A 26,164-nucleotide genomic window follows, 5' to 3' on the forward strand; every position below is an offset into this window, starting at 1 on the left:
AACACTTTCTATGCACAAATGAATGCATTTAATTAAACAACGAACCAATTTTCACGAATTTCCGCAAACGTGACCAAACATTTTAGGGTCCCGTTTTAAACGATTGCCAATTAGCTTAGCAACTGCTTTTAAATTATGCAAATATGTTGTAAAATTTAACTATGAAATTGTCAACAGCATCTAAGTTTTAGCATTTAGCTAAGACAAGCACCGCGAGCTTTTGTTTAGTTTGCATCAAGAGCAAAAGCTTTCGCCTTGACTGGCCAATCGGACAGCCTGAGCAGCAACTGCTGAAGTTTTCGTATTATAAAGCAGTTTGATCCTAACTCAAGCTAGCCAAAGGTCAGGCGTCTCTGTCGCACTCTCCAGCAAAGCGAAAAGTGAAGGGATGCAATGAAAAATTCGCTAGGCAAATGTTAATTCCATTGGCCTTTATGTATTGTACAATTGCTTGAAGTGTATTCGTGTACGTATGTGTGCGCGTGTGTGTGTGTGTGCGCGTGAGTCGTTTTATGTTTAGCCCAAAACAAATTGTATTTACTCAACAGGTGAACGTTCGAGTATGCAGAAGAGAGTAAATTGGAGCTTTAAGAGTATCTCTGTTGTTTACGCTTACTTAATTTGCTGCTCACGTAGAGTCGTCGCCGTCGCCGCCGTCGCGACAGTGCGAGAGTTAGCTAGCGTATGCTGCAGGCGGGCGCTGGCAGAGCAAAGCAAATAACTGCAAGATAGAAAATCGAAACTAACTAACTGGCAGCAACAGCTCCAACCAGACTCGGTTTCAGCCAACGCCAGTCAGTCTGTGAGATAGCTCCGAGCATTCAAGTCTTGTGCGGCGCAATAAAACAGAAGGCAAAAAGTTAAAATACAAAAAAGAGTCAAACAGAAAACTTTGATAGCCGAATCCCGCTTTTGTTTGTGAAAGAAAACCTTTGAATAAGAAAACTTCCACGTGTGGATCGAAAGTGAAAAGAATACCTTAAATTCGTTGACATTCAAGGCAGGCATCAGTTGGTATCCCAATGCAGCAATTGCTGCTCAGGCGACAATAACATTTTGGCAGTTATAGGCCAAAGACAAAGAGCTATACAGCGAGAGGGGGAGGGAATCAGCGCCGATCTGTTGGGACACACACAAATAACTCAAAATCAACAATGAATCAAACACAAGTGAATAATTTCTTGAAATGCTTCCTGCAAATTGATGAGCCCGTTAGCCACTTAGCGGCGCATCACGATGATCACGACCACGATCACGTTCACGATCTCGGGCATGATCACGAACCAAGGCACGACGGTGATCACGACGACGAACACCATCATGATCAAGACGATTCCGGCTCTCTGCTAACGGCCAAGGTAACCGCCATGGTGGTGCTCTGCTGCGCCAGCGCACTCTGTGGCTCGATACCGTTCCTGCTGAACCGCTATTACCGCTGGACCGAGAACCAGACGAACGCCCGCTCCGCCACGGTGGTCAAGTGCCTGCTGTACTTTGGCGGCGGCGTGCTGCTGGCCACCACTTTTCTCCATCTGCTGCCCGAGGTACAGGAGGTGGTCGAGCAGCTGCAACATTGTCAGATCATTGGCGAGCTGAGCTTTCCGCTCGCCGAGCTGCTCATGTGCTGCGGCTTCTTTCTGATGTACTTCATTGAGGAGGCCATGCACTCGTACGTGCATAGGCATCACCGGGATGATGCTGGTGCCGCCTTCGAGCGCGGCCACAGCATACGGCATAGTCATTTGCTGAAGACGGCACCACCATTGCCAGCAACAAACGGAAACTGCTCGGAGCTTGCGGCAGCTGGCCACAATGCGACGCTCTCTGTGCAGGACCTGATGCATAACGATCTGGAGCAGCAAAAGTATGGTGCAGTGCATCATCATCAACACAACCACAGTCACAGCCACACCAACGGCCATGGTCATGGACATGGACATAGTCATCTGCCCATTGGTGACAGCTCAAGTGGTTCGGGCGATATGCTAGCCTCTTCGTTGCGAGGACTCTTCATTGTGTTGGCACTGTCGCTCCACGAGCTCTTTGAAGGCATGGCCATTGGCTTGGAGAGCTCCGCCAGCTCGGTATGGTTCATGTTTGGCGCCGTCTCGGCGCACAAGCTGGTGCTGGCCTTCTGCGTGGGCGTCGAGCTGATTGTGGCCCGCACCCGTCTCAGTCTGGCTGTGCTCTATGTGCTGACATTTGCGGTTGTCAGCCCCCTGGGCATTGGGTTGGGCATACTGATCAGTCATGGCCAGAATGGAGCCGGACCCAACCTGGTGTCGGCCATACTGCAGGGCTTCGCCTGCGGCACACTCATTTATGTGGTATTCTTCGAGATTTTATCAAAGAATCGCTCCGGACTACGAGCTTATCTGGCGCTCTTTGTTGGATTTCTGATTATGTTCGGATTGCAACAGCTCGGTGAGTAAACCATTGTGCGCATGTGTGTTAGCTTAGGCAAGCGATTGCGACAGCTCTATGTTATTCTTCAACCGGAATCGATTCGTACGAATTGGAACAGGTTCTTTACACAGCATTCGTGCTTTAATGGATGGATCGACAACCTTTTCTTTATCATTTTATTTTTCGCGTTTTTAACCTTGTAACACACCTTCCCCGTCTGCGGCCTGAGATGCAGGTGGTTTTGTGTACACCGCAAACAGGTTGAGAAAAACCCCGCAGTGAAATCATCTCTGCCTCTGGGCATCCCCAACGCGCCAAAAAGAACCGTCTATACTCTACAATGACAGTCAGTCAATATCTATACCAGTTATATCTATATCTTTGGATAATATAATAATAAGATATATATATAGAATTACACATATGATTAAATCGGGTTGCATATCAGCTAGACAACAACTTAACTTTAATGCACATTGGTCGCAACTTGTTTACCCGATTAACGTTATTTTTATTCTCCTTATTAACAAATGCAATTGTGTGTCTGTCGATTGCAGGTGCTAGTGGTGGTCATGGGCACAGTCACGGCAGCAGCTGTTCCTCCTCTGGGGAAGATCACTACGATCATCATGGAGAGACAGACTCCAGTACAGATCCCCACGCACATCACACCGAAGCTGAGCAGCTGGCGGCTGCCCACAAATACGAGGAAAAGCTTCAAGTTCTACGCCAAGTAACCCAAAAGCTGCTCGAGGCGCATCCCAAACACAACTGAGGCCCGCACCTGATACATATTTAGGTGGTTCTACAAATAGGACTCACGCATAAATACTTTTACTAACTGCTAAGCAGCAATTGTAAATAAATATTGTACTATATCTATTTTATTTATCTAGATAGTATTAAATCGAAAACAAAAAATATTAAAAATAATCTTATTCTATACTCTATGATTGTTAAATTTAATTACTTACTTGTATTTCCCTGCCTTACACGGTCCAAGTTCTTTGCTGATTTGATTTTGCGGTAAGTGTCATAAATGTGTTAAAAAAATTCAAAAAAGATCTTTAAAAATGATTTTGAGCCAGAGAAATGGGTGCATGGCATATCCAAATCGCTTTGTAGAGCTTTGAAAATGCTTTTGAGGCCAATCGGACGAAAATTAAAAGTTCGCACTTGCAACACGGCAACACGTAACTACCATTTTCCGCTGAGGAGTGATAGAATTTCCGAAGGGTGCGAAAAATGTCTGAAATGAATTTTTATTTATTTGTAATGAGCTTACACCAGAAGCTTCAAGCATTCAACCATTGACCCGCATATCATATTTTGCGAAAAGATTGAAACTCGTTTCAAATGAACTTTCCAAAAAATCTTTGAAAATAATTTGAAAGCGATCGGGTGGTAAAAAAACACTTTCTTTAAACCGATTTCCGCCAATTTAGCATAGTTGCGGGTGGAAATTCTAAAATCGAATAATATTTAAAACAGTTTAGTTATAAAAAGATCCAAGCAGATATGTTAGTCTGTTCTGAATTTAAACGAAACACTTAAACAGATATAATCATGAGAACAAGTGCTATTGCGATGCGATGTTTTTATACTCTTGGATATATTATTTTTTGTCATGAAATGTACAACGCATAGCAGGAGACATCTCCGACCACATTAAGTATATATATTCTAGATTATCAGCATTAACAGCCGAGTTGATATAGACCGCCAGTCCGCCTGTCTTTTTCGCTGCAAACTTGTCTCTGGCATGGATCCGTCATTCTGATGCAGGCAGTACATGTGTCGGAATCGGCCGGATCGGACCAGTACATAATTGCTGCCATGGGAACGATCGTTCAAAAAGTAGGTTCTGGTATGGGCTCAGCATTTACAGGCTTCACTATTCTCGCATGTCTACAAAGGGGAAATGTCTTCAAGGGTATTTATTTCATCTTTGGCATGCCCAAGAACTGCTAACTTTCTCGTTAGGCTATTTTTTTTTATCGAAAAAATCAAATCGAACAGAAAGACATATATAGATAAATTGACTTAGCCAGTCGTCCTGATCAAGAATATATATAAGAATGTATATTTATATATATATATATATATATATATATATATATATAATGGGGACGAGGAGGTTTACGTCAATCGGACATTTCGTGACATTATAATAACCTCCGCAAGGGTATAATTAGAAATGTACAGTAAACACTTAACACTTGACATTTTTTCAACAATACAAATTAAATTGATATTGATAATTAATTGTTGTTATGTCTTTTCAGCTATTTTTTTTAATCTCAACTAAGCAATCTTAAATGGGTTTTGGGCCAACTTAAGAAACGCAACGAATAACAAGCAATTATGTTGCAGAAGGGTGCATCCGGCTGTGTAATGCTCGTCATCTAATAAACTATATATAAAATAATAATAATATGGATCAATATTTAGATAAGATCATAAGTGGCATTAGCGAAAACTCTAAAACTGTTAGGTAACATGTTTTTGGAAACATCATTGGAGGAACTTATCAAATAACTACATTCCAATCATGGTCGATCTAGCTTTAAAGCTGGTTATCATTGTTCTAAGAAATATATATTATCGATATCAATAATAACAATTTTAACTTTGACGCTGATATACTTAAGTAATTCTTTCGAATGTTTCCTATATAAAAAGCATAAGCACTATTATGATAATATTTTATAAGAGAGTAGCATAAGGGTTTTCATGTATAAATGGATCCTTGTTGTATTTCAAATATTTTTAGTTACTTGATTTCCATCTTTTTTTTTGACGTGACCCGCAAGAGGTTTTGTATTATATCAGCATGTTTTTATATATTTCATATTCTGAATACAAAAACAATCCTCAATACGCAATGTCAAAAACTTAAAATTTTGCAAAATTGATTTAAATTAAGAAAACAGTGTTCGGTTCGGGTTGCGTTGTTCTTTAGTAGTTAAACAACTTCATGGCTTGATCCAAGGCATATAACATTAAAAAACCAGGTTCAAACAACTTCGGTTAAAAGCAGCTTAATATATATTGAAATCCATATGAAATGTTGTTACCAAGTGACCTTTGCTTTTTAGCGACGGTTGCTGTCTCGAGTACAAAAGAAAATTGAGGCATTGTATAAAAACTGACAAATTTGCAGTTGACTGTTTGCAGTTGTCTATTATCACCAAACTCACACAAAATATTTACTTGCTTGGGGGATCGCTCGATAAATAAGAGGATGAATAGAAAATTAAGAATTATTTACAACATTTTCAATGCGATTGTTTAAGGTAGCAGCATTGTGAGTCCTGACAATATTGGAGGGTATACGAGCTAGAAGAGACAAATTTTTGATATTTGCGAAGATGGGATTTTTATTTCGATGAGAATGTTTGGGAATTAAAATTCTGGTTAAAGTGCAGCTATGTGGGGACTGTCAGTGAGTTCATCGTTCTATTAAGTGAATATGTATTCAACAGCTGGCCAGTGTAGTTTTTGCTGGCTGTGTACGTGCCTGGCGCTCTGAGTCCCTCCGTTGCACAGGCCCCGGCCCAGGTGAGGCAATTCTGAAATTGTGAAATTTCAGCACGATATCTCGATTGAAGTGCGCAAATCAAAAGCAGCCCCGGCGTACAATAAATGCTCGTTGCTATTCCAAGATCAAGCGGTGGGCGGGCTGTGTGGGGAGGGAGCGGGCTTTTTGAGTGCGGTACAAGTATAGTGGGGCAAAGGCCTCGGATAGGCCCCCATCCACTGTTACTGGCCTAGCCAAATACCAGCCCCGTATTTGTCAGTCGCCTAGCAAACAATAAATAAATTTCAAGCTGATAACCCTGCTGCTTGCGCAAAATTTTAACACGATATCTCCCCATGTACTGAGCGGCTATCATTCTTTGCAGGCATGCGCAGGCCGCTCTCGCTCTCTCGACCTCTCTCTCCCTCTCTCTCTCTCTCTCGCTCTCTCTATCTCTCTCTCTCTCGCTTTGTTTTGGTAGAGATAAAATGGGAAGGCCCCGCCACCTCCTCCTTGTGCCGCCCATAGCTGCAGCGGAAATTAGCGCGTGGAAGTGTCAAGTGTGAATTGCCAAGTGGGTAACAATATTTGACAGCAGATGAAAACATCTCAGCAAGTTAATTAGCGCATTCGGTCGAGCTTATTTGCATCTGGGTCTGCTGGGGCTGTTCGTGGAAGCGGCGCCCGCTCCGGTCCCTTTGCCTTGCGCCCATGGAAGCTGGCTACGATTCAGCTCGCCTCGATGCACACACATTCTAATAGCTATCAGCTGAGTTGCTATGTTTGTTATCACTTATTATCACTTATCAGCTACAAGTTGTCAAGCATACGAAATACGAAATACTTTCGCATACATTGACCAAAGTGATCGCAATTTTCTGATGTGCGCTTTGATTGCCTCCGTGTGCGGCCCGACTTATGCATCCATCTATCTGCCAATATCGGTCAATATTTAATCTTTATAATTTCAGATGATAGCAACACTCGAGTTAAGCAATTTTAAATATTACCCGGATTTATGGGTGACCTGGTTAACACAGCCCGAACAACCAATTGTTTTAATTGCGTGTATCTCTTTGGGAACATATTATATAATTTCATCGTTTAGCCTACTTTCATTCGTCCCTATATTGTTTCAGAACTCTTGTTTACAACATTTCGACGCCACTCAGCTGACTATTCTGTCTCCATACTCTAGAACTTTGAATATAATATATCGGATTATATGAAAAGGCTTCGAATCAATTCTACAGGTTCAACAACTCCGATCTGAATGGCCTCAAGATCTACCTCTGTCAGATTGCACATACCTCAGCACATATCAAGTTTCTTTCAAGTCGTAGGCATCCGAAAAGGTTTTTATTTTGATTGTTTTACAAACAAAAGCAAAAATTTTGTTGTGCCTGAACTAAGGAACACTTACCTGATTTATTCGCAATATACATTTTATACCCTGAACACATGTGGTACAAGAGGTATAATGATTTTGTGCAAATGCAAATGTATGTACCAGGCAGAAGGAAGCACCTCCAACCACGTAAAGTATATATATGCTCGAATAGGTTGACCAACTGGGTGGATCTATCCGTGTCCCTATGTCCGTCCGACCATTTGTCCGTCCGTGTAAACATCTCGATCTCGTAAACATAAAATTTGAAACATATATTCTCATATTCCATATGCAGCACGAATTATCATTTTTTTTCGATAGCTCTTCCCATTTTCATAATATTGATAAAAATCGATTTTAAGATATGGTTTCTTAAGCATTACTCGAAAGTCGCTGTGTGTCTGATGTGTTATTATAAGTATGTTTGAATGAGGAAGCAAGAATGTTTGTTGAGGTAGTCGCGTGTCTCCAAGTCGGGCACTTTCGCCTAGAGCACTTGTAATTGTTATTTGGTATACCAACGGTATGCCACATAACTTTCGATGCTCTGCTGGTGAGCTTAGCTATATGTTGCATACTTTTCGGAGAAGCGTAAATGTAATTCTATATAAAAGCTGTACCTTTTACTACTAGGTTAGGTCGCAGGTTTTTTTAATTTTTCAACAGACCAATTCAATCTCTTTATTTGAAAATTGTTGTACTGATTGAATAACTGACTAACTGATTGACTGACTGAGTGATTGCTGATGAACACACAGCTCAAACCGTAAGAGCTATGAAGTTTAAATTTTCACTGTAGTTAGCTTATGTGCTGGAGCTGCACGCTAAGACGGGGTTTTCCACCCGCAAGTATGGAAAAGTCGCGAAAATCGTTTGAATCAGCCTTTTATACTTACCGTCCGTTTCACACTTTTCGCAGAATCCAAGCTTCCTCTGTGGAAAATGCGATTCAAAGATTTTTTTTTAACATTTTAAAGTTTTGTCCGGTTTCTTTAAACTTAATTTCAATACCCTACATATGAACTTAATGAACACTTGTTTTGGCGATTTTGGCAATTCCAATCGAAACTGAGGAAAACCTGCGGAAAATGATTGCATTAATGTTGTGAAAATTCATCTGATCTTATAATCCACCGCTTTTGGATGGCAAAGGTTTAAATTAACATAAGAATATTTTTCGTCCTTAAGATTAGGTGGAAACGTTGGAAACGTTCCAACTTTTGGATCCTTATTCGATGGACTTAAAAGTTATTTTCTTAAATATCTTTAAAAAAAAACATAACTTTTGACGTGAAGGTCAACACTGTAAAATTTGAAGCAAAAAACTTGAACCGGATAAGGCCGGGCAATAATAAGCGAGTTTATTATATTTAATTAATCAAAAATTGAGTTTATTTTTCATATCGAGAGTAAATTTATATTTAAAAATAATATCAATTGTAAACAAACCATTTTTAGTGATATATGGTTTCGGTCTCTCATGGAAAATAAAATATCTTGATTCCGGATTCAACAGTGTTCGGTTCAAAATCGACTTTCAACCATGATATAATACGAAAGCCGTTTAAAATTTTTAAGAAATAAGACCAATTTCAATTCGTTCTAAGATGATAGCTTTTACACTGAGTAGTCAATTCTCCAGAAGTACGTCATTAATTAACATTACGCTTACGTAGGCCTGCTAAGCCAGTTTTCGTGAATATTGGCGATAATTAAACCACTGTCGCATACTCTAATAATTATGTGTTTTCCCCACAAGTGCTAAATAAATGGGCTAATTAATATCGAGTATGTTTACGAAAATGACAGCTTACTAAAAAGCAAAGATAAATATTTTTATTTTCATAAAAGAAGCTGTGAATAAAAACCACAGATACTTTAATTTTAAACAGGGGTTTCTATGCATATATTTTTATTTTGTTAGAATAAGCTTGTTAAATGTTTGCCATAGCAGATACAATGTTTGTTCGTGGGCGTGTTGCCTGCTAAAAAGAAAATAAGTTGATTTAAATAGTGCAGCACAACGGAAAAAAATAGCCATTGTATTAGTATTTCCATTTTTAAAACAATAACAGCTAGTTATTTGCGTAGCGTTTTTAGCGATTTCCAATAAATACAAGTACTACAAATATGTATGTAAATATGATCTCTATGGTAACTTGATTTCTTTTTGCTAAGTGTACTCGTCTACTATATAATTTAATTGTAAAACCAATTGCGCTAAATAATTTATGTAGTGGGTAAATATGTTCACTCTCTTTCTAAATTTATGTACAAATTAAATCACTTAACAGCTAATTACAGTTTATTTATATTGCGGGTTGAAGCCAAAGAAGCAAAGAAGTTCAACATAAATGAAACTAAACGTAAGTTGAATACAAAAAACACAGTCTTATTTACGAAGAAAATATACCAGAACGCAGATCTATATCCGTCTATGGACATGAATCTTTCTATATCTACCATATGCAGACCAGAGCAGTGCACTGAACGGAGTAGCAAGCAAGGATATGTGCTCACTGGGTACTGGGTGAAGGGAATGCCGCTGCTTAGGCGGCAACAGCGGTCGCTGGCTGCTGGGGCAAGTATCTATGGGATTGCTGTTTCCAGGGGCGTCGCTTCAGATGCGAGTTCGAGTTAGTCCATCTGTGGTAGAAGTAGAAATGGTTGAAAATAAGTCACAAGCGCAATTCAGTTGGCAGGTTGCTTGCCTGTGATATTTGGAGAGCTTGCGTCGCTTGGCAGGTGGCACCACATCCATGTCCAGTCGGCTGCCTACAAAGCCAAAGTTGCCCACGCTGGCCGAGAGGGGGGCTGTCAAAAATAACGAATCACTGAATAATCTGATTATTGGAGAAGTATGCAACTAGCTGCTCACTTTGCTTGCGTTTGTTGTTGCGCTGCACGTGATTGACGGCGGTGGGCTGGAGGGCTGCTGTCATGCCCAATTGTGGCAGCTGTCTGCGTATGCTGCAGTTGCGTCCACGACAGCCCTTCAGGCGCTCCAGCGTGTCGTGCATGTGCGATCTCTCAGCGGGTGACAGGCTCGAGGCACGATTCTGCGTTTCAAACCGATCTAGGTACGCATAGAGAAAGCAACAAATTGTTAAAGTAATCGAGTTTCGGCGAATGAATAGCCATAAGGATAAACTGAGTATGGGTAAATGGGTCCTGAGGCCAATTAGTTGGGGTAGCGTGCAGTCGGATCAAGAATCACCTTACCTATAGTTAAATTATAGAAGGTTATCAGGCCCGTAGTAAATTCACAGTAGAGATAATCGTGCGTGGAATTAATGGTTCGAACGCAGGAGTAGGTGTTGTTGTTGGCATTCATGCAGAAGCAGAAGGGACTGTCGTTCCAGAAGGGTGCCGTGCGCCAGTGCTGACTGTCATGCGAGAAGCAGTTCATCTTCTCCGAGAGGCACTCCTTCTCGAGGCGAGCCTTTTTGATGCGCTTGCGCTCCTTTTTCCGTTGTCGCTCCTCCTTGAGTTTGCGCCGCGCCTCGCGCGCCATCTCCTTGGAGTCCGCATAGCTAGAAAGGAACGAAGGAGTGTAATTAGTTGACCAGGAGCTTGCAGCTTGGCTCATCCATTGCTTACCTCTCACCCACATCCGGCTCGCAGTAGCACTCTGCACGCGATGCATAGTGTGGGGTCTGGGACTGATCCAGGGAATCGTAGGCACCAGCGCCACTATATACATTGGGCAGCAGGACAGAGCGAGGCGTGCTGGCGATCTCACTGAAGTAGCTCATATTAAACTCGGGACCGGCGCCCTCCTGAGCTGCTACTGGATCATTGCGTCGTCGTCCCTCGCCACGCCTACCGGGCGCCGCCGCCTGCTGCTTGTTCTCTCGCATCTGCTTCTTCATGTCCTTCAGTGTGCTGATCTTGTCCTTCAGCAGCTTAATAAGCATATCAATTTGATTGCGAGAGGTGCGCCAAGTCTTCTCATCGTCGTAGATGACATCCGAGCAGTTAACTTTGTCCGTGCTCTCCTCTACAAAGCAGCGGGTACCGCCCTTTTGAAATTTATTGCCACGCCCCAAAAAGCTACTGCTCCGATTGTGCAGCTCGTGCTCATTAAACTTGTGTTCCAGCGTTTCCAGGGTGTTCTGGATTTGCTGTATGACCAGAGCAATTGCATCGTTGGAGGTGTTGGTAGCTACGTTCTGTACACTAGACGCTTCTCGTTTGCTTCGGCACCCGTGCTTTACGAGCAGATCGATCGACTGATCTAAGTCGAGCAGCTCCTCCATTTCGTAGGGCAATTCTGTGTGGAAGAGCTCCTCTGCCACTTGTCGCTTGTGACGTCGCTTACCAAGATGTTGATGGTGCTGGTGATGGTGCATGTGGGTGCGCTTGTGCAGGCGGTGCGAGTGCAGGGATGTCGTCGGGGCTCGAATCTTGGTATAGACCAATCCACTCGAGGTGAAGCAGGCACAGTTGCGTTGGTATTGCTTGCGTGGCATCGTTGCCAGCTGGTGTTCCAGTTGCAGCTGATGAGAGACGGATGGTTTAGTACTTGGATCTGAACACTTCCGATTGGGGATACTCACGTGAAACTTGCACTTGTGCTTGCGCCAGCGTCCCTCCTCATTAACGCACTTCCACTTCTGCCCTGGCAGGCAGTTCTTCAATAGCGCCGGATCTGAGCACTCCGAATTCAATCGCATCATTTTTGTGATATAGGGTGCTAATGGAAGATTGTTGTCCTGCTGCAGCAGCAGCTCTTGTTCATCTAGCTCATCATCTTCATCTTCTTCCGCAGCAACATCTACTAGTTCCTCATCGTCCACTGCAGGTGCTGAGCTGTCCATGGCATCATCTCCATCCTCGTCTTCAGCGTCGGTGTCGCCGTCTTCTTCAAATTCCTCCTGTTCCGATGTAGTTGCCATGGAGCTCAACATCGTAGCTACCGTGCTGCTGCTGCTGCTGTTGTCGATGCCGATCAGATCCTCCAGCAACGTGCTATTGACTAGCTTCATGCTGCGTCGCTCCGCCAGCAAGCGTGCTCGAGATTCGGCAATCTGCTCCGCCGTTTCTCGACGACCTGAACTCTCGATAAGGAAGCTGTCCGGCCAGGTGTCACGCACGATACGATTTCGACTGAGCAGCAGCGGTAGAATACTGCGTCCATCCATGTGCGGTGGGGTCGGCACGCCGCCCATGTCCAAGAATGTGGGCGCCAGATCTACATTCAGCACGATCTCGTTGACGCTGCAGAGTGGGAACAAGAGCAAGAATTAGTTAATGTTTGACTCAAATAATTGGAACTTCAGTTGATAACTTACACCTTAGAGGCCTGTATTCCAGGACCACGTATGAGGAAGGGCACACGCACATCGAACTCGAAGGGAAAACTCTTGCCTTTGATCAAGCCGAATTGGCCCAGATGATATCCGTGATCCGAGGTATACACAATGTAGGTATTGTCTAGCTCACCCAGAGCCTTCAGTTCATTGTAGACACGTTCCACAGCCACATCGACGCTTTGGAGTGTCTGGAGGCGCTTGGTCATAAGGACATTGGTGAAGCGCTTGTGCACCGGCTGCATAGGCTCAGTAACCCTGAGGATCCATTGTTTGTCGGGATTGGGCGCATGGTCATAGCTGGGCGTGCTGAAGCATGAATGAGGATTAGTATACGGTGCTCTGAATCAAGCTGTACGGAACTCACTGATGCGTAGTCACATTGTAGAAGAGATGACTGTACTGCGGCGCAGAGTCCTCGGGTCCGTGTGGCGCCGGGAAGCTCATGGTGAGCAGTACGGGCTTTCTTTGGTTTTGCTGCTTGGAGGAGCGAAGGAAGGCGATCGAGTCGTTGGCTATCAAATCGGGATAGTAGTCCTTGGCATAGTCGAAGCCATGTTTGATCTTCTGCCCATTCAGATTGATGCTGTAGTTGTAGTACTTGGAGTTCATGATCAGTCCACCCCATTCGCGCCACCCAGGCGGTATATACGAGCCATTGTACTTGTTCAGATACTTGCCAAAGTATCCGGTCCGATAGCCCGCATTCGACAGATACGTGGCATAGGAGCGCGTCTCGTGCGTCGCCTGCCACTGCGGACTGGAGCAGTTGTCGTTGTTCGTGAACACCATATGGTTGTGCACATACATGCCCGTTAGTAGCGAAGACCGTGCCGGGCAGCACATAGGGGTGGTCGTGTACGCGTGACGAAACTCGGCGCCGCCATCTCGCAACAGCCGCAAAGTGCGTGGCATAAAGTTGAGCGAGCCCAGTTCAACGTCCTGATCGTCGGTCAGTATGAGGATTATATTCGGGCGTCGCTCGCGAGCCGCATTCGAGTCGCGAGAGAAGCGCTTATATGATGACCCACTGCTCGAGTGGCTGCGATGCTGCTGCTTTGGGTGCAGCTCACCCGCTTGCTGCTGCTGCTGCTGTTGCTCCTTGCCCTCTGCTGAGCCCAGCAGCAAGTTTACCCCAAATATAAAGAGCACCAGGCAGCCAATGGCCAGTTGGGTCCTGAATTGCTGCATCTTTTACTATAGGATATTGTTGCAGCTACGCTTGGGTAAAATGATGTAGAGGATTCGGTTTAAGTCAGTTGCCACATTGTGAAAGGAGCGCAAAACGCATGAAATATTATCCTGAAAGCAGATTTTAAAAGTACTTTAGCATCATTAGAAAACTCTAAGGTAATGATAATAAATAATTAAATAGGTTAAAGACTTCGCAACTGCCTATAGCTAAATCTCTATATATAAAACTGTTTGTCCTGACTGACTGCCTGACTGACTGATTGGTGATCAGCGCACAGCCCAAACCGTAAGAGCTAGGAAGCTGAAATTTTCACTGTAGCTACCTTATGTGATGTAGGTGCACGTTAAGACCGGGTTTCGGGAAATTCCACCCGCAAGTGTGGTAAAATCGCGAAAAACGTTTGTATGTAACTTTTTTGTTTACCATCCGATCGGCCTCAAACTTATTTTCAAAGATCTTTGTTCAAATTCATTTGAGGGGTGTTTCACACTTTTAGGAGGTCAAAGATTTTGTGGGTGACGTTTCGCGCTCAAATTCATTTACAGAGATCTATAAGAAAAATCATTTGATGCGTGTTTCACACTTTTCGCAGAATTCAAACTTCTTCGGGGGGAATGCGATTTAAAGATTTTTTGAGCGAAATTCCACTCGCAACAGTGGTAAATTGGCGGAAAACGTTTGTATGAAAGTTATATGTTTACCGTCCGATCAGTTTCAAAATCATTTCAAATTTTTTTGAGAACATTGATTTTATAACATAAGTGCCACGGGCAAGGCCGGGTTATACCCGCTAGTACATATATAAAAAGCTGTTACTAAATTAAATATATCAGTAGAACAAACACGTTGAGAACCACCTTTATTCTTAATCAGTATCAACAGCCGAGTCGATATAGCCATGTCCGTCTGTACGTCTTTTTATTTCACTGTCATTATATCATATAGCTTCCATAGGAACGATCGGTCGAAAAGAAGGTTCTTGTAAGCACAACTTTTTGGTTTACCAAGATTTCTGGACCAAAGTCGGCATTTATAAGTTTTACTATGCTCCCTACATATATACAAAATCTTATTTACATCCGATTACTATATCTTATAGCTTCAATAGGAACGATAAGTAGAAAATTAAGTTGTATAAAAACCTTTTTGTTTTTCAAGATATCTTAACCATACCCGGCATTAACTATTTTTCCTGTGCTTCTTAGATACGGGCAAAGCACAATGCACATTATGAAAAGGTTTGGCCTGCAAGGGTATTAAATCTCGGCGTGCCGAAAATAGCCCTTCTTTCTCGTTATTATAACAATTAAATGTTTTACTTGTATTTATTTGAAAATGGTATTTTTTTATTTTCAGCAAAAGAATTCGACTTAAAAATTTTGATAATCCTCAAAAATTTAAAAGCTAAGTTTTAAGCACAGGGCCAATTTTTTTTTTCTTTTCGCATTTCTTATTTGGGTTAAGATCTCTGCGCTCTAAATCATCTTTCTGGTTAATCAAGGGTCGCCAAAGAGCAGCTGCTGCGCTTTTTGCAGCTGCTGCCCGAAATTTTATGCACCGATTGACCTTCCGCACGGACGGCGGCTCGACTCGAGAGCTCTTGTCACCAAATATTTGCAAGGATTTCTGTTTTTAAAGTCGGGCGAATGAAAGACCAAAACACACCACAAATCGGAGCAATGAACATTGCAGCAAGACTTATCAGGAAATGCCGTAGCTGTCATCGCCGTCCTCGTTCTTGTAGTTGTTGTTGTTGCTGTTCCTTTAAGTGCGCCGGTGTCCTTGCTGAAATTTATGTGCCACTTGCCTGTTAAGTGAAAACTGCTTTTACTGCTGTTTCGTTTTCTCACTCATTCTCTTTCTCTTTCTTGTAATTCCAAGTGAATTTCTAATGCAGTTTGTGCCCGCTTGGCAATATACTTTTGAGTAGGGGCTGTTGGGTTAGGGTTAGAATTAGGGTAAGGGTTACGTTTGGGGTCTGCCTTAAGTGTGATTTATGCAGTGCATTCTGCTGTAAAGAGCTTTTTCCATTGTAATTGCAATTGAGGGAGTTGGCTTCTAAAGAGGTGCGCTTTTATTAGCCCTGATCCCACGAATGTTGCCACAAGCTTATTAGCTATTTTAGTTTTAAAGCCAAATAGTTTAAGATCCCATGCACTTTTGGGAAAAGCTTTTAAAGTATACCTAATCATATTCTACAAACATCTATGCTTTTCGTGATATCTGTGTGTGTGAACGAAGTGGTTTTTGGCCTTGATAATAACTAAGTTAACGTTCCCATTCTTTGCCAACAGTTAACTATTCAATAGCTCTGCCCTTCACTTGAAAAGAGAACGCAAGTCCCACTTATGATTTCTCTTTCTGACGCTCTCTTACGATTCTCTTCTAACAAAAACTCTTAGCACAGCTCTTTATATTTAAATATTTAAGAGTTATATCATTTGCGTTGTTTTATTATGTGCTCATGTTTGGCGAATTTCCTCTTGTACTCAAAACGTAAAATTCTTAGAGATGCTCTTGTTGTAGACTATACATGTCGCAAAATGTAAGAATTCTTTAGTCGATTGATGAAAAATCTATACATGTACTAGCGGGTTCTTCCCAGCGTTACCCGGGCCTAGTTTCCTGCTTCAAATTAGAGACGTCACTTTTCCTCACGTTTCCCGTTAGTGGAAAATTGAAATCTATCCATAATACCTTCACCCGTCTTAAATTATTGTGTACATAGATATTTAAAAATGAGTTTGAAGTTCATCAAATTAAGAATCAACAGTTGTAATCAACGTGAAGGGGTTGATTTTGCGAAGAGTGTCAAACACGTCTTACTCTTAAATTAATTTTTCCAAAGTTTTTCGCGCCCAGATTTGATCCCGCAAAAATTACCTGAGAAAATTGTTGTTCACAAAACATTCAAAGTGATAGAAAATATTCCATTAATATTGTTAAATCTTAATTATTTTACATATTTCTGTTGTTTGTTAAATTATTATTGTTTTCTCTATGTGAATAATATTAAATTAATTAGGCAAAGGAATAAATTGACAATTGCAGCTGAAATTGAACCGGCGACCTGCCGGTTAGTCCGACGTTCAGACACCTAAGCCATAATGGCTCATGACGTCACGAATGCAAAGCAATGTTTTTCATTTAAACTTTCAGCTATTTGCGGGTCGAATTTCCCAATGCGCCGTCTAAAAGCTCTGCCTCGACACAAAAGGAAGCTCCTACGGCTTGGACTATGAGTGATCACTGTTCAGGCAACATATATATATAAGGTGATTCAGAACTAAACTGTACTCTTCTTTTCTCTATATTTACTTGCTTCCAAAAGCCACTTGCTAATGGATGCCAAATCATACGAATCGTTGGACTAGAGTTCACTTGAACTGCGCACTGGAAAGTAAAAAGAAATTGCTGTTATTTTTGCTTTGAACTATGCGCCCATTTATGTTAAAATGCGAAAGCAAACAGAAGAAGCGGCAGACACAGGTTGCCAGAAAAATAGCTGGCAAAAATGGAGATCGAAGGCGCCTCAATAACCCACTTGACGGGGGTACGAAATAAAACACATGCCAAATACATGTGTATGTGTACGTATTTGAACATGTGTACGAATGTATGTATTTATTTGTAGATGTGTACGTAGTTCGTTAGTTAGCAGCACATGCAATATTTTGCCTGGCCTTTATTTATTTTTGCCCAATTATGCTGCATTTCTCGATCGAGTGGTAGGAAATTGCAAGCAATTGTAGCTCTAAAGAAAGCCAAACAGCTGAAGTGGCTTTTAGGCAAGCAGCTGGGAGCTGCCCAACTCGGTCTCGCTCTTGGTGTCTGGGTGTCGTTGTCGTGGTCGACATCGGCGTCCGCATCTTCTTCTTTGACTCCCGACATCGACTTCCTTATTCCCCAAGGTTGCTTAATATGCAACAGCGGCGAGAACAAGAACAAGTTTTGCCTGGCTGCTGCCCAGCATGACCCAAGTCTATGGCCCTAAAAGGGAAACGTGTTTCTGACCAGACCAAAAAGGAGCCACACAAATTCAAAGCTCTGCAAGAGCTGCTCTTTTTCTGCGGCATCTCACAGCCGGCTGCTGTCTTTGACAGGCGTCACGCATGCGCAAACTTTTCAGCCGGCGATCTGCACCCTGCAACTTCTGGAATCTGGACCTGGGTCTGGGTCTGTGTCTGCGTCTGCACCCGGACCACAGTGAACATGTTAGCCGGCTAGCAACAGCAACAAAGTCGTTCTCCATGCCAGAGCCAAATGCCGCATGAAATAAAAAGCCTACACGATTCTCTGATTCATTCATGAATTTCACGATATTTATTTGTTTTATGTCCTTTTCTTGTCTTGGCTTTTCACTCAGTTCTTTCAGACTCCAGACTCCTCCAGCTCTACCTTACCATTGTCTGTATTTTTTTTCGTTCAATTCCTTTTCTAAAAACGCCCGGTCGGTGCTTTAGAGCCATGCCTGTTGCTAACCGCTCGTAAAATTTTATTACAACATTTTTAGGGTAGTAGCTTTGTGCATTTTATATATTTCGTAGGGCCCTTTTGGAAAGGCCTTGGCATTGTAAGTATTTCTGTTGGAATCAGACATCAAATGAAACTTAACAAGAAAAGATTTTATGTGTATTGTCGCCATCTTTTCAGATTCTCCTAATCAAAATCTATCTTTCTAAAAAACATTTATAAACAAAGTTAGCCTTTGCATTATTCTCTCATTCACTTTAACTTCTTATCTAAATGGTTCGCATCACTTTGGTTTTAAGTTTCAACAGAATACTAAATTCCATACCTGGCCAGCCTAACTCCTTGCTTTTGACGCTTAAATTAAACAAATAACATATAATAATAAAAAGTAGCACACCTTAGAAGATCAATTGTATTCTTAGTAGATCAGAATATGATATTTGAAAATAAAAAAGAAGTCCATGTTATGCCAATATTCATTATTCACTCCTGAGAATATGTTGATGATTCAGCAGGCGTGACTCGGACACCTAACCTATAAATTATTATATCTTGAACCTATTAATAATGAGTAAGAAGAACATGATGTTTTTAGCAAAAGGTGTATCCCTGTGTATCAACTGAAGGAATCATCTCCGACCTATAGAGCATATAGTATACATATAATAAGAAAAGATGACGATACTTTCGTTTACTGTTTACTTTCAACGGAGGATTTACAGTAGATGGTGGTATCTATCTTAGCAGTTCAAGTGCGTCAGTAAAACTCCAACTCTAAGTCTGGCCTTAACTCTTAGCAAAACTCGGCTGTGATCATTTAGATCTTTCTCTCTTTTGATAATGGGAGTATTTCGGATATATTCCAAAAGCCTGAATTTGAATAAAGATTGTGTCGGACGTTTATGTCTAATGGTCTGATTTTTATGTTTATAAGTAATATATAAGAGTATCTATAAGTATGGCAGATACTGTGGGTGTGGGTGGTGCCCATGTGCCGAGCTGAGTCAATCTATTATTGCGTCGATCACGGGAACAATCGCTAAATTCTGAAACTAGAATACATTTTTCGAATAGCATTGATCAATATATTTTTAATTATTTGAGACATAACAATTCCTATTTATCCTCTGAAAGCTTTATACGTATAGAAGATCGATTGATTGTATTAGCAGCTCAACACCGCATTTACTAATCCGTCTTACTTGTTTTGATTAGCAGATGCTAAGGCGGTTTGTATTTAAAACTTAACCTGTATTGTTGGATTAGATGAGATTACTAAAAAGTACTTCGACAAGACGGAGCGTTCCTGTGACAAATTTAACAAATACATATCGGATAATGCGATCAACTGGTTGCACAGCAGAAACTGACAGTGTCCAGTGAACAAGTCAAAACAGGCAGAGTACAAGTACAACAACAACTAAAAGTGCAGCAGCAGCCAAGCCGACATTCAATTAAAAGCAAATAAATACATATTTCAATTAGCGCGCAGTCCAAGCCAATTGAGTCTAGAAGCATTCTGGACACGCAACGCTGACCCGGTGCAGTGCAGCAGTTGCTCCGCCCTGGGCTGGGCTTAGCGCAGATTTATGAATATGCAAATAAATGGCGGTTGACTTCTTGACGCCGCTAATCCGACAGCCAGGCGACAGTCGGTATTCAATGATAAATTTTGCTTATCAGCGACGCCGTTGTGCGCTCCCCTGAAGCAGGCCCCAGCCGCAGTAGGATTGGCCTCATCGTTCATTAGCGCAAATGTCAACGACTCGCATGTGCAAATAGTTGTCCAAGAGTGGGCAACGTGCATCCGTCTTGTGAGCATGGACTGGGGCAATCTTTGCCACAGCTGACAGACTCGCTATTGCGCAGTCAAACAGTCTGCAAATTTGGAGCAAGTTGCGTGGGCAGTCGCTCCTCCAGGTCCGTCCATTTCAGCGCTTAATTAGGCAATTAAGAAGGCTGGCCAGTTAAGGACCGACTTAACAAGTGACGGAATCTCGGTGCCAAGTCAATTTAACGCTTAACTAACTATTTAAAAACTAATTCATGCGCTGCCAAGGAGGAAAGACATAAATGGGAGGCAATCTTCGGTACGTCGAAAATTAAATACCCTTGATACATATTATACGCAATATTATATCCGACCAATTCTTTCCAATATAACATAGAGCTCCGGTTTGATACGGATTCGCAGATATGAATAGTTGGTCAACATATCTTGAAAAACAGAAAAGCTTGCCACACATAAACTTCATTTTCTGCCGATTCTTCCTGCATGTATCCAATAGTAATCCAAATGTAGGAAGCATGGTGATAATTCAGTCAAGACATCTTGACAATGCGATAGTTTCAAAGCCGAGTGATTAGTTTGCATAAAATGAATTTGACTATGTCAATCAAGACTATATATGTATATATACTTTGCTTGCAAACGTCTCCTTCTATGCGTTACATATTTCGTGACAACATTATAATACCCTCTACAAGGGTACCAAAACTCGATTGCCACGAGGGAGGAGTGGGCTGTCGGACACGCCCACATAGACAGTCAGCCAACATCTTCCACTTCTGGCATCGATTTATGCCAGCCCACAGCATTCATAAGAACAAGACGTAAACCACCTGGCTACATGTGGTAAATGTCAACTTAACGTGGCCCGAGTCGTGAAGTGGGGGAGGAAGTAGAGTGGCGGAGATGAACAGAAAACTTTAGACACGCATTAGAGCCAAAAAGGTCCGATTCATAAGACAGTTACCAGCTTGTGGCTGCGAATATTTAAGTTGAGTCAGTCGTTATGAAAGATTTTTTTTTTACATGATTGGTGTTTCAAATGTTTAAGTCAAATTATGACCAATTTAATTATTTCAAAAATCTCATTTTAGTACGGTTCCCGCATCAACAAATTTATGGGGCTAAGGCGGATAACTAATATTTCTCCTTTTTCCCAAAGTAAGGAGTTAACGTTTTTTTTTAATGGCTGTCGTTGCAATTGAAGCGAAAAATAGAACGAACTAGAACGATATATGTAGAAGAGATTGCATGCTAGATGTACAATAAATTAAAATAAAAAACCAAGTGTAGGAAGAGAGAAGCATTATTAAGCATAAAAAGAGTACGCGTACTTTATTCTTTTAAATTAAATAAACTTGCTTATACCCTTTTAGTCAATTTGAATGATTAAGGGGTATTAAATCAAAACAAATGAAAAATCGATTTTATACATGTTAGTAACTTGTATATAGTAAGTGCAAACCCGAAAATGAAACACAAAACCTGCTCAATGTGAATGACATTGGCGCACGTTCGGATTGTCAGACAAGTGTCAGACGGCAAACTAAACACCAAACAAATGTCAAATGCGCCTCCGTTTACTTTTTGTGTTCAAGTGTGTGTGCGTGTGCGTGTGTGGTGTTTGTGTGTGGGGGCAACGCGGCTGCGAAATTAATTTGTTAACAAAAATAAAACATAAATATAAATTGAATGTATGTATGTACATTTGAATAGATGCCGCCGCTAGGGACTCAATAATAAATTTCAATGGCTACAAATTGTTTGGAATGCGCACAAATAAATCTTTTTCGCAACCAGATATCAACAACTTTAACTTTTCTAGTGAATGCTGGTAGCTGTGAGATACCCTACTCATTATACCAAGACGCCAAGAAGCCCAACTATTGAAAGGGTTTTAAAATAAAATACTTATAATTAAACCTTAACTATATTAATATATATGTATATAGAAAATGTATATATATTTTTTTTATATGTATATACCTCAGTTATAGAAACCTCTCAGTCTGAAGACTGAAGAGCCACCAAGGTATTCACAAAAAAAAAATAATATTTCTGATTTTACAATTCGTTAAGCAAAAGAACCGAACTTTTCAAAATAATTTACTACGTAGGCAGCTTTTTATTACACGCTTTTCTCATATTTACATATACTTTATCAGCATTGCTTACAGTTGCCATTTTGCAAAACTTGAAATAAATTCAAAGATATATATATATATATATACACATAGGTGCATGGTATTTATGTACATAATTATTGGGAATCAGGTATTGAACAATTTCAGCCATTAGAAGTCGTTGGCTTGAATGTTTTTAAAATAATATGCAAGTCAACCTGAGCAAAAGGTCAAATGGCAACGGCACCAGCTGCAGCAAGAACCTATTTGTTGTTGTGGCTGGTTCCGTATAGCCACAGTGATACCAATTGCAATGCTGACTAATTTTATATAGAGTCATGAAACCATTTTCCATGTCCAATTGCCACAACACAATTGGCCAATTACAGGCAAACATTTATACATAAATAATAGCAGCAGACTAGGACAAGCCCTACTCCAGCTGTGTTTTTTGTTGCTGCGGTGATATAAACAAATCAAATCAAATTGTGACCCACTTAAAAGCTTTGACAATTTTCTGCTACAGCGAACTAACAAACAGACAAACAGTGACAGCGCAAAGTCATGTTACATTTGCCGACAAAAAAAAAAACCAACAAAACATTTGGCAAACGTTTGCAACAACCTCCCAACAGGAAACTAAGTTAAACTGCGGTTTTTGCTGCACAGTTTGTCAATTTAAATTCAAAAAGAACTTTCGCCAAGCTGACTGACATTTGCATATTGGTATGTTAAGTTTTCTCGAAACTTGGACATGTGACAAATATGTGCGGATTTAGACTGGTCTATTCCAAAAGAGACTGAATTCAAGAATATACTTGCCGACAACCTGATCTAATGGAAGGCAAAAGAGTGCCGATCAAAAAGACACAAATATAACATCCGATTGTTATGTTGATTAATTAATACAGGGTATTTTGCGAACATTGCACACTGTTTGAAGCTAGTGCAAAATATTACGACTCCACAATTAGGACACTAAAAACTAAAACAGAATAATAGGACACTAAAAGTAAAACAAAACTCCAAGCACAACATTTCCAGCAACTCTGAGCTAAGCGAATCGAGCAACCGTTTGCACTTGTTAGGAACGCCTCAAGGTCTGGCCAGAAAAATCAAATGAAATGCCGAAACACACCATTCAAATCCAAATTGAAATGTGCGGTCTGCGTGCTGGGGGAGAGCGAAAGTAGCTGGGAGCGGAGACAGAGACGGAGGCGGAGAGGAGACGCAACCAAAATAGAAATTCTAGTGCAAATGTTAAAAATTCTCGTGACATATCACAGGAATGTTGTCTCGCTGTGTCCATTGTTGTTGCCGCTGCAAATAGTCGCAGCAGCGAGAATACTTCCAGACAGACACCGCACGGACCAGGCCGCACCAGCCCCGGCCCAAATATTGTGCTGATGGGACCGAAAACTAAAAATTCAACGACTATTGAAAAGTAGCTTACCTTGGACTAAATGCTGTGGTCAACAACTAAGCAGAGCTGCTGCTTTGTGGGCTGGCTATAAATCATAGCTGGACGGTGGGCGTGGTGTCGGGTTTTCTAAAGAATTTCGACTGCTACTGCGATCGGCTTTCAAGAATGTGAATCACTGGCAAAAGATAAAGCTGCTCCTCCATTGCGAAGACGTCGACGCCGACGCCGACGCCGACGCCAACATCGACGAAGACGACGACAACAAAACTTTGCGTAAGCTTGAGAATGCCGATGGCCGTCGGAGCTCAGCTTTCAGTACGGGGCGTCAAACGGAAGCCGCATTAGTTACACAAAAAACAGGAGAGAAGACCGATCCAAAAAGCGATCATATAAAATATATGTATCAGGTTATTCAACCACTTGTCTGAGTGAGGGACACGAGCCGCAATTCAGACAAAATTGTAGACAGAGCATTGGGTTTCGGCTGGCTTTTAACTCAATTTTTTTCGTAAACCTATCCCACATATGGAGTGGAGACTAAATAAGTACTAAGTAGTTTTCGTTTTACTTATATTGAATTTTATTTATAAAGTTGTCCAACCTGACAATTAGTTTATGTTGATGATCATAAGCAATTAGCAATAATATTTGAAACATTTTATTTTAAAATGTTTTATCATTCAAATCAACAAATAACAAAACAAAACAATAGATATGTAATATCTTAAATTCGATTTTTCTTTGTGAATAATGACAAATGAAAAACCCAATTAATATAAAAATTGACATTTTTCTGATGGAGCCGCCCTCCCGTTTGTTAGCGCGACGATTGCACCCCAAAAGGAAACTGCAGTAAAAATGTCTTCTTTGAAGCCCTGAAAGTTTCGGTTTATTTATTCATTCGATCAGTCATTCGCTCTGTCCGGCAGGACAAACTCTTTTATATAGATAGATATACACAATTATAGTGGTTTTTACCCAGCTTTGGCCGTGCCAAGTTTCTTGCTTTAAATTTAAGACAGCGATTTTCCACGCACTTCCGCTAAATAATCCTTTACTACCTTAAAATCGATGTTCATAATTTTTATAAAATCGATGTGATATAACCTTTAAAACTTAATTAAATTTATAATTAATATAAATGTTTCTAAAATAAAGGAAAATATTTTTAAAACATGTGATTTAAGTTTGATTTAGAAGATCCTGCTTCTCAAGACATACCCATACTTTGTTTATTTTTTTATTTTCTAGTAAACTGAACTTGACAAAGTTCAAAGTTTATTTGCCCATATATTTACAAATGCCTGCCAGCGAACATTTGGTCTTCGCAAGCAGATTTTGAAACGTTGCCAAAAAGGTAGCATGCATTTTCCTATACTGTCAGCTACGTTTCGCTGCAAGCGTTGAAAAGCATTAAACATGCTTTATAGTTTTTATTTATTTTTGCGCTAGCATCATTAAATATACAATTTACAATTTAATGCGCCTAACTTAATGTGCCTTACGAATTTCGTTTTTCTATTTTTTCTCTCAAATTTCTTGTTTTCCTTTTTGTTTGTGCTCAAATACAGCTAAAAATTTTCAACTTGAAAAAGTTTGTTTGATGTCCATGTAATATTAAAGCGATGCAGCAGACCCAGTTACATTTTGGTGCAGCTAAGTGGAGGGGCACAATTTGGGTTTGAAAGTGTTGCAGCTGCAAAAAGTTTTCCAACTGCACCAAAATATTTAAAGACGTGCAACTGTCAAAGCAATTTTCATGGCTGCCTGTCATACAAACAAAATTTGAAACAAAAGTTGTGCACATAAATAAAGCAAATGTGCATTTTCGTTATTTATGTGGAATATAAGAAATATTGTGTATGAGAAATGTGAATTCTATTTATAGAGTGGCGCGCAAGTGTTTTTCATACGTAATTATGTTTATTGCTAAGCTCTAACAAAAGACAATAAATAATATATTATAAATGTTAATGTAAATTTTTTTTTGTTTCACAGTATGTATGCATATCTACATGGACTTTGCAAATTATTTGCTGTGCTTTTGTCCACTACAATTTGATGCGTAGTTTGCTCATAGTCCCTCACCGGCCGAAATAGCTCAGTTGGGAGAGCGTTAGACTGAAGATCTAAAGGTCCCCGGTTCAATCCCGGGTTTCGGCAAAATACTTTTTAATACAATTATTAAATTTCATTAAATAAAAGTATTAGATTCTTATGTTTTAAGCAACAGAAAGTTATATGCTTTTCAATTTGCACATCCTCCGGCTCAAAGGGTTTCCGTGGTGTAGTGGTTATCACATCCGCCTAACACGCGGACGTCCCCCGGTTCAATCCCGGGCGGATAATCGAAAATCTTCCACCTAAGTATTTTATTTTTTTTTTCGGCCCATGAGTATAAATTAATTGTAGTTAATAGCCTTAATTGGTAATTATTTCTTTTGTCGATGCAAGCTTCTGCGCGACCTCGCACTGTCCAGACAGGTCATTAACATATCAAGAAATTTTATTCTCTCTTCTTCGGTATATTATG

General features: G+C 40.8%; 2 protein-coding genes and 2 non-coding genes across 7 annotated transcripts in view; 3 read left to right on the forward strand and 1 right to left on the reverse strand.

Annotated features, from left to right (window-relative positions):
- The first annotated feature begins 800 nt into the window (after positions 1 to 800).
- Positions 801 to 3,351, forward strand: Zip89B (Zinc/iron regulated transporter-related protein 89B). The gene is made up of 2 exons (XM_064679597.1): positions 801 to 2,424; positions 2,964 to 3,351. Exons 1-2 carry the CDS (start codon positions 1,155 to 1,157, stop codon positions 3,179 to 3,181), a joined length of 1,488 nt encoding a protein of 495 aa, XP_064535667.1. The 5' UTR covers positions 801 to 1,154; the 3' UTR covers positions 3,182 to 3,351.
- Positions 3,352 to 9,193: 5,842 nt separating this feature from the next.
- Positions 9,194 to 26,164, reverse strand: part of Sulf1 (Extracellular sulfatase Sulf1) — a 42,230-nt gene continuing 25,259 nt past the window's right edge. For 3 of the 4 annotated variants that reach the window (XM_064679533.1, XM_064679532.1, XM_064679534.1), the window contains 8 exons: positions 12,996 to 13,930; positions 12,611 to 12,937; positions 11,876 to 12,536; positions 10,917 to 11,815; positions 10,539 to 10,849; positions 10,195 to 10,392; positions 10,028 to 10,130; positions 9,194 to 9,962 (listed from right to left, as the gene is read on the reverse strand). In XM_064679533.1, the coding sequence (XP_064535603.1) occupies positions 9,866 to 9,962; positions 10,028 to 10,130; positions 10,195 to 10,392; positions 10,539 to 10,849; positions 10,917 to 11,815; positions 11,876 to 12,536; positions 12,611 to 12,937; positions 12,996 to 13,819 (3,420 nt within the window). In that variant the 5' untranslated portion in view covers positions 13,820 to 13,930 and the 3' untranslated portion in view covers positions 9,194 to 9,865. Of the gene's footprint in view, positions 9,963 to 10,027; positions 10,131 to 10,194; positions 10,393 to 10,538; positions 10,850 to 10,916; positions 11,816 to 11,875; positions 12,537 to 12,610; positions 12,938 to 12,995; positions 13,953 to 26,164 lie in introns of those variants that run through there. The other variant, XM_064679535.1, reaches the window with a different exon arrangement.
- On the forward strand, positions 25,722 to 25,794 carry TRNAF-GAA (transfer RNA phenylalanine (anticodon GAA)). Its single transcript has one exon. It is a non-coding gene; the product is annotated as a tRNA-Phe (tRNA).
- Positions 25,908 to 25,982, forward strand: TRNAV-AAC (transfer RNA valine (anticodon AAC)). The gene has a single exon. It is a non-coding gene; the product is annotated as a tRNA-Val (tRNA).

The sequence above is a fragment of the Drosophila montana genome, unplaced genomic scaffold (assembly GCF_035044405.1).
Source record: "Drosophila montana isolate Dmon_TW-CO22-7 unplaced genomic scaffold, ASM3504440v1 contig_203_1, whole genome shotgun sequence".
In the NCBI taxonomy this organism is placed as follows: Eukaryota; Metazoa; Arthropoda; class Insecta; order Diptera; family Drosophilidae; genus Drosophila; species Drosophila montana.

Excerpts from the sequence above, each read along its gene's own strand:
- Zip89B (XM_064679597.1), top strand. The coding sequence starts at position 1,155 with ATGAATCAAACACAAGTGAATAATTTCTTGAAATGCTTCCTGCAAATT. Across the intron at positions 2,425-2,963 it reads GTTCGGATTGCAACAGCTCG|GTGCTAGTGGTGGTCATGGG; the intron begins GTGAGTAAACCA and ends TGTCGATTGCAG.